This window comes from Nestor notabilis, unplaced genomic scaffold (genome assembly GCF_000696875.1).
Source record: "Nestor notabilis isolate BGI_N333 unplaced genomic scaffold, ASM69687v1 scaffold9498, whole genome shotgun sequence".
Lineage (NCBI taxonomy): Eukaryota > Metazoa > Chordata > Aves > Psittaciformes > Psittacidae > Nestor > Nestor notabilis.
The window spans coordinates 89,752-97,903 of record NW_009938754.1 but is presented as its reverse complement, the minus strand read 5'-3'; the positions used below and the strand labels follow the sequence as shown (position 1 = coordinate 97,903).

The following is an 8,152-nucleotide window of genomic DNA, read 5'->3' as shown; positions in this document are numbered from 1 at the left end:
TGAATGCTAAATGTCTCCATCAATTTAACAAAATGGACAAAGTCTGTACAATTTTTGAGAAGACAAACATGACCTAGCAACAGATTGGTATCTCTCTTCTTGGGGCTTTTCAGTGCATTTATTTAATGGTTTTGAATGTACATTACTTAACAGAAACATTAAATGCCAGTGCTTTGCAACAGTTTTGTTACTGTCTCTTTAAAGTAAACAAACAAAAAAATACATTCAAAAAAGCGAGGCTGTTTTGTTCATGTGATGGCAGAGGCTTTGGGCAGCTGCAACATGCACTGCTCCTGCTCAGAGACATTACCCAACATCAGTCAGCTGTCACCAAAAGAGTTGCACGGAAAGCATTAATGGATAAAAAGAAAGGTGGGGGTGTGGGGGAGAACTGAGCAAATGCCACACATGCCAGCTAGTCTTTCCACAAGGAAGACACCAGAATATGTATATTTGGGGGAGGAAAAGAAAAAGGGGGTGGGAGGGTGGGAAGTAAAGAGCACTAACAAAGCGAAAAACTTATCTTCAGGGGAAAAAACAGCAGCTCTCTGAAACTTGTTTAGCAGGTTTGCATTCCTAATGTAATCTGACTTTTGTGTTGGTGTTGTTTTTTGCCCTATTTCTTACTTTGCTTTCCAAGAGAAACGTAACAAAACTGAGGTAGAAATAATGGTGGGCACACTCCAGCCTGGAAGATTTCTAATGGATGCCAAATGAAGATTGCATTAAGAACAATGGAGCCATACATACACAACAAAAACTCAACTTTACAGTTTGGGAAGGGAAATAAATGTACTTTGAGGGTTCAGTTTTGCTTTGTTATTTGTACTGTTTGTTTGGTCACAGTCCACTGCGTTGCTATAAACAGCTCTGCAACCCATAGCTCTGCCAGCAACCTACACTGATCCCACTCCCTACAACTTCACCAAAGTAACCTCAAAACTACGACTAATGCTGCGCAACAAAGGCCAGCAGTCACAGCTTAAGGTAATTTGCCTCTTGGAGTCCTACCAAATTTTACATTTGACTGTTTTGGATGCTAATGTAAACCAATTAAGTGGCTCTTTTTTCATCTATGCACCTTCTAAAGACTGTATCACGTAATTATCAAGGAGCAATATGCTGAAAACTCTTACAGTTTACTGACAAGAAAAATTGTTCTGCTCTGGTTTGATCTGACAAATTTGCAAAAGAACCATTTCTGAACTCTGGGAAATACTTCTGTTTCTATTTCTAAAAACTGTAAAGCTTCAGTCATATCACACTTTAGTTTTTTCCTGGATACATTCAAAGTAATTTTCCTTGCCATTTTCCAATTGTTGAGGTAAACATACATATTTAATATAAAGTAACATTGAAGCCTAGCCTATAACTCTCAGCAGTACATAGTGCTTTCAACACATTCCTTTGAGGTACTGTACAAATCACAATCACTTTCCTGAGTTTTTGCAGACAGAACATTAAAAGAAATGAACTGCAGAAATTAAGGTCCAGATTACCATTACCCTGTTTTACCTGTTCTTAGTTTAACACTGCAGAACAGACAGGATTGAGGAATACTGTTGCTCTTAGAATAGCAAAAATCTGGTTCTCTGTCGCAACACAACCGTTCATCTCTTTAGTCCAATAATGTTTGAAGTTAAAGCTCTTTATATTAGCACATGCCACCAATGTAATTGTGAGGCAAACAAAAAATAAAGCACCACTTCAGGCACTTGACAGCAACTAAATCTCAAGAACAGCAGAATGGAATCAACACACAGGGTTCATGTCCTTCTGAAATCAACCCACTTGCACCTTGCTCCTTGGTGAGTATTGTCTAGCTTGAACAGAACTGAGCATCAACATGCGCTTTCTGTCATGTGTGGCTTTTTCAGATCAGCAGCTCTTGTTTGATGCACTTTTCCTTCAAGTATACCCTGGCTCTTTAGAGGCAAGGTAAATTGTAGTCTTCCCAGTACCCTTTGCAATTTTAACACCACTGAAAAGGGTTCTCTACCCTATGTAGCAGGTTCTGTGTGTGCCAACATTCATTACACTTTTTTTAAGTAGTATCACTGACTGCAACCAAACATTTTGTTCCATTCAACATATGTATCAAGCTCTTTTTGAGATATGCTAGGCTGTATCTTGCAGAAAGCATTTTCAAAGTCTTGATATGTAACTGGCCTCAACTGGCTGGGCATAATGGCTGAAAGGTCTGTGGCTGGCATGGCGTGGAGTGGGCCTACCACGGCTTCCTGACACAAGTGAGCCACATCTAGTCCAGAAAAGCCTTCTGTGCGCTGGACAAGCAGTGCAACCTCCTTGTCATTGAGACAGTAATTGTGCTGTGAGAGCAGTTGTACTATTATCTGGTGTCTCGCTGTGCTGTCAGGAAGTGGGATTAAAAGTCGTTTCATGAAGTACCTTCGAAGAGATTCATCAATTTCTTCCGGTTTACTCGTGGCGCAGATTACTACTATTTGGTCCTCAGCAGAAGTCAGTACAGTGTCCAGCTGCATAAGGAACTCGGTTCTCATCCGACTTACTGGGCTGTGTTCTTCACTCACTTGAGAGGAAAGGAGCATATCAATGTCACTAACAAAAATCACCGAGGGTTGGCGACACCTTGCAACGAGGAAGGAGGCATGGACAATTTTTTCTCCTTCCCCTAACCACTTTGTGACAAGGCCAGAGCCAGTGATTTTGAAAAACGTGGCCCCCAGCTGACTAGCTATACATCTGCCCATTAATGTTTTGCCTGTTCCCCGAGGTCCAAATAAAAGGATGCTCCGAGGTAGAGCAGTCAGTCCATTGAATGCATCTGACCTCAATACTGGCCATAAAACCTCCTCCTTAATGACGGCCTTTACTAGATCTAGGCCAGCGATGTCACTCCAGTCCACGGGAGGTCCTTGGTTGATAATCTCGTTGGTAACAAGGTCAATGAGGTGTGTGTCAGTATTCTTCAGTTGCTCGTCCACAGAGTGGTTGGATGAGGTAGCTGCACGAAGTCCCGGGCCTTGCATTGGGTGAGGGAGGAGCTGCCTGTGCTCATCACCGTGCTCATTCATTACTGGGGAGGTATACTTCCCAAATGAGTCACTTGATCTCGAACCCAGTGAGTTTTTAGCAGTACTATAGGATGGGGGTGTTAACGCCCTACTGGACTGGCTGCTGAATTTCCTTTGCTGTTCAGAGGACATTAGCTGCTTTGTTGGCTTAAATGCTAAGGATGATGTTTCAGCACTTCTGTCAAAACCATTCCCCCTGTTTGCATTTGAAATGCTGTTGTCGGGCATTCGATACATGGGACTCTGTGTAGATCTCTGTTGGCCATAGCTGTAATTTCCATAACTGGAGTCCATTTCTCCTTGCCCTGCCATGTAGAAAGCTTTCCTTTTGAGAGAGCTGGCTGAACTGTTTGTCAGGGCAGACGGTGCGATGGGTGTCAGACCGTGGCCCTGGTAGGAGTAGCTAGGGACGGTGGTTGGGGGCAGAGGGGTCGGAGCAGGGATTCCTGAAGGCAGGTACGCCGAGGGCGGCGGGGCACCCCCAGGGCTGTACCCAGGGCCAACAGCAGTTTGAGGAGGATAACTGGCAGAAGGGTAGCTGTAACTGGAGAGGTTAGTGGTCCCATTGTAGCCAGGGACGAGGGCTGGTGGTGGCGGTGGTGGAGGGGGCTGTAAAAGTCCCGAGCTATGCAGCGGGGACGGATGAGGGGATGGAAGTGCAGGTGCTGGCTGGCCGCTGTAACTGGTATGCAAGTATGAGCCATTGTATCCTGCGGCATATTCCTGAGATGGGAGCCCTGAATGAAGACTGGGAACAGTGTGACTTCCGCAGGTGCTGCTGGAGTAACTGGGTTCAGCCAGGTTACTGGCCACCCCAGGAGAGCTCCCAATGCTGGCCGAGACATCTGCGGGAGGGAGGGCTGCACTTACCCCAGCTTTGCTGGCCGTGATAACGTCTGGGACGCAGTTCATGGGATACACGCTCTCTGAGTTGAGCGACGGCTGCCAGGGCTCACTTTCATTCTTCCGACCGTTCACCAGCCCCGAGGGAGCTTCGGAGTAATTGCCGAGAATGGGCCGCTCGGCCGGGCCTTCCAAAATACCAGAGTATTTTTCTGCATACTTTTTCAGAAGATTGGAGGCGGTCAGAGCCGAGATGTCGTCGTTGGCCCAGGCATATTGGTAGGTGCGCTGTAGGTGCCCCCGGTAGGCTTCCACCTTGTGGGCAGGGGACCGGGTGGTTGAAGTGATATCAAAGTGCTGTTCTGGCCACTGGGCATGCTCTGGCGTCCACTGCATCTTCAAGCCTAGGGTGGCAGGGAAAAAAACCCAAAGTTAACAGCAAAGCTTGGCTTTTTTTAGATGCTTTTAAACGAGTTCTCAAATGTACTGCCTAGGAACTTCTTCAGCTCTCTGAAAGACTGTACTTAACACCACAAATCCTTAAGGAAAGAAAACTCAGCGCCTTTATGAAGCAGCATAAACTGCTTGGTTCATTGTAGGCACATACACATGTAGCCACATCTTTTGATGATTCAGTGGGGGGTTATTAAAAAAAATAGATAATGCTAGATTTCTCAAAGTAATTAAATAAAACTCAGTATGTTTTAAATACCCTGAGTGCAGATTTATTGTTAACATACAAGGCATCCAGCTGCTCTGTCCTCTCTCATCGCTGTTTCAGTTTTATATTTTAACCAATATAAAAATATGAGACACAGCTGACAGATCACATCTAGGATACCTCTCTTATTTGGTACTGAACACCTAGTTAGCACAGTATAATGCACCCTGCGCAGAACAATATGACACAGACATAGCAGGTCATTCCATAATCCAACTCTCATCTAAAGTGGTCCACGACAGTTTCAAATCTGCTTCGTGGAGTGCAGCAAAGCAATCTCCCAGGCAGCGCTCCGTCGCTTTCATCACACAAAGCCTACAACTCGGTATGAATTACAACTGGCTCCTTTCTGCCTCTCAGTTCTGTTGTTGAGGCTCTGGAAAAAAAACCAAGCATGACTTGTCTGTCGGCCTCCTTGCTTGCTCTCTCTCCCTCCCCCCCGCCCCCCCTCCGCCTCACAGCCTCCAGGGTACAAAGAAAGAGGGTAAAAAAAAAAAGGGGGGGGGAAGAAAAGAAAAAAAGACTGAGGAAAAAAAGGAAAAGAAATGAAGCCAAGTCCCTAAAAGTTCTGTGGCTTCCACAGCCGGCTCTAACCCCCACCTTGAATAAAAAAAAAAATAAAAAATAAAAAAGGAAAAAAAAAAGAAAAAATGCAAATGTCATTTTAAAGTAATTAGTCTTGTAAATAATGTGATGGGAATTATCACTCCTCCTCGTAATCCACCATGCGCAGTAAGTGCCATTTACAAGTGTTAAGATAACCCCCTCCAACTTGTACCTATGCATGGTAGACACATTGCTGATTTTTGTACAGCTGTATCAAATAGACCTCCTTAATCTCTCTCATATTACCAAAAGTGATTTTTGCAAACAGTCTTGTGCCCTCTGGCACAGATTCCCTGATAAGGAGGAGGCCTAGTCGAAATGAAGCATCTGTGGCACCAGCTCCCTTCTGAATTACTGCAGTCTATTTTGACAGCTTCTACCCCCTCCTGTTTTTCTCCCCAACCCCTTTAGCTCTTCATTGCCTGACTCTGGCATCTGACATGGCCAGCTTAGCCTCGCTGAGCTAAACCTAACACAGCACACAGTTTGGTAACAGAATGGCATGTTTATTCCCTTCTGACTCCCTCTTCCTTGTTTGCAAAACCACTGCACCAGACACTGGAAGTTAATTAGCAGGATGATGCTGTGCTAATTGTGTTAATTTACAAGGTTTTAGTCAAAGAGAATCATGCCAGGGCTGGCACTGCTGTCATGCTTCCGACTTAATGATTAAGAAATACTGAAAACAAGGTGGGAAGGATTGCAGTAATTACACAATAAATGAATAAAGCAACAGATTCATTTGCAATTATATTTTATTGCCGTTGCACTCATTTGCATTTGGATTCTTCATTTTTATTTTTGGATTCACGTATTTGCAAATCGCCAAATCATTTAAATTTAGCCTGAACGCTGCAAAGTACCTCTGATGGAGCCTTATATTTTATTAGTACAAGTACGGCAAATCTCAGTCCACGTGAGCTTGCCATTGATTACTTGTGGATTTTTTTTCCCTGAGCATTTTCTTTCTCATTTTTCCAACACTTTGACAACTCGAGAAAAATGTCCGTTAACAATTACACAGTTATCCTATAAAAGTTAATTCAGGGAAGTGCTTTTGACAAATGCAGCCTTGAGACTGAGTTTTTGGAAGATTTATTTCTTTCATTTAGTACTAATATAATCTTTTTTGCTTATTATTTCTGATGTTTAAACCGCTGCCTTTCAGAGGTGGTAAATAGCTCATGAAATTGGGTGAAATCATAGAAATCATGCTCATAAAAAAAAAAAATATGCAATTTTAATGAAAAAGTATCAGAAGCTTTTCAGAAGTCATACTTTATCAAATGCAGCCAGAAATCTGAGGAGCAAATCACAAGGAGCCAATTGCAAGTAATCAGTACCTAAAATTCTTCTAGCATCCTGAGACTTACTTCAACCTTTTATGAAAGGAAAGAATATTAATATTCCTGTAATACAGTACTGCCCAAGTGACATACAAGTTCATTACCACTATTTTAAAAAAAAAAAAAAAAAAAAAGAAAAAGCCAAACAAATGAAACAAACCAACAAACTCCGTGTTCTGCAATATTTGTCTTATAAGGTTACCAAAATACTCAAAAGATTTTGTTAGAGAGACGCAGAAGAACTTGAGTAGCTTGATGATTCACCAGATACTAACAAATGCCATGAGAAAGACTGAAAAGAATGCACTAAAGCAGCAGTGAAACTTGTGAAAAAGAAGGGAAAATAGGCACGGATAGAACAGAGAATCTGGCCCGGCTGGTGCTTGTACTGTAGTTAATGAATATGCTTGTGGCACGTTGTCTTTAACAGCTTGTAGAAGGAAGACCATTCAATTTAAAGAGATAGATAATGCAGTAGGTCAGAGCACAACAACATATATCTTGCGCCTCCTATTTCCAAGCTTTTCAAAAAACATTTCATAAATACTTTAAAAATTTAATCAATTGGTCTTTTTGTTTAGAATGGATCACTTGCTTTTAAAATTAAATAATTTTATTTTCAGTCACAGTGGGGAGATGCATTTAGGTGGTGTAAAAATTCAATTCTTTGAATTTTATTGGTCAAGATTATTTTTTATTCCTTATTATGAGGCTGCAAAAGAATGTCAGAAAACCTGAATTATCCATTATAAAAGGAAGGAGGGAAATCACAGCATCAGCATTCTTTATTTGGAATAATTGCTAGCTAGGCCAGTAGTTTCACATTGTCATGCTATCTTTGGACATGCTCACTGCACAATAATTGAAAGTTTATTTATTGATGCATATTAAATACCAGTGCATTTAACAAAGGCTGTAAAGGCAGGATTAGGCTTTGATTAAATAAGCTTAAGAGAACAGGACTGTTCTCATCCTATGAAACATGAGCATTTATTCCAGCACATTGCAATCATTAGTGTTATTTGGAAGCATAGGTTAATAGTTAACCATAAGCATATTTTTTGCATTAGTAAGCAGTGAAGAAATCTGTATTTACATGAAGTCCACTGGAATGGTCTGGATTGGGGGCAGAGGGAAGAGCCATTTCCTCAATTTGATATTATTTGAAAATGCAGCAAAGTTTGGCTAGGTTTGACTCTGTTTCCTAATAGTTCAATAATTGTTTGGCAAAGTCAAATGTCTGATTTGGGAGAAAAAAAAAAAAGTTGTAGTTTCTTTTAATTATGCAAACACTTCCCCCACCTCCAATTGCCTAATGTTTGCAACCACTTCCTCTCCATCTTTTAAATGGTATTTTATTAGTTGTTTTTTTCTTGAGCTGATACAAACATTTAAGATCAGGTAAATAAGGGCATATTTAGAGGTTGCTTAATTTATTTTATTTTTTTTAATTGTAATTTAAACTCTGACATATGCCATGAGCCTGCAGATAGTGTACTTGCTTGATAACATACTGAAAATCCAGAAGCAATGCAAGGCTGAATGTATTTTTCATAAAAATCTTTGCTAATTTAGGAATC

The 8,152-nt window shown here is 41.5% G+C and overlaps 1 protein-coding gene across 1 annotated transcript; it reads right to left on the bottom strand.

The window, feature by feature from the left end:
• Window positions 1–662: 662 nt before the first annotated feature.
• Window positions 663–4,295, bottom strand: FIGN (fidgetin). The gene has a single exon (XM_010019496.1). The coding sequence runs from the start codon at window positions 4,293–4,295 to the stop codon at window positions 2,055–2,057; it is 2,241 nt and encodes a 746-aa protein (XP_010017798.1). The 3' UTR covers window positions 663–2,054.
• Between the last annotated feature and the right edge of the window lie 3,857 nt (window positions 4,296–8,152).

Bases quoted from the DNA above. Each gene is read 5' to 3' on its own strand.
- FIGN (XM_010019496.1), bottom strand. From the start codon at position 4,295: ATGCAGTGGACGCCAGAGCATGCCCAGTGGCCAGAACAGCACTTTGAT.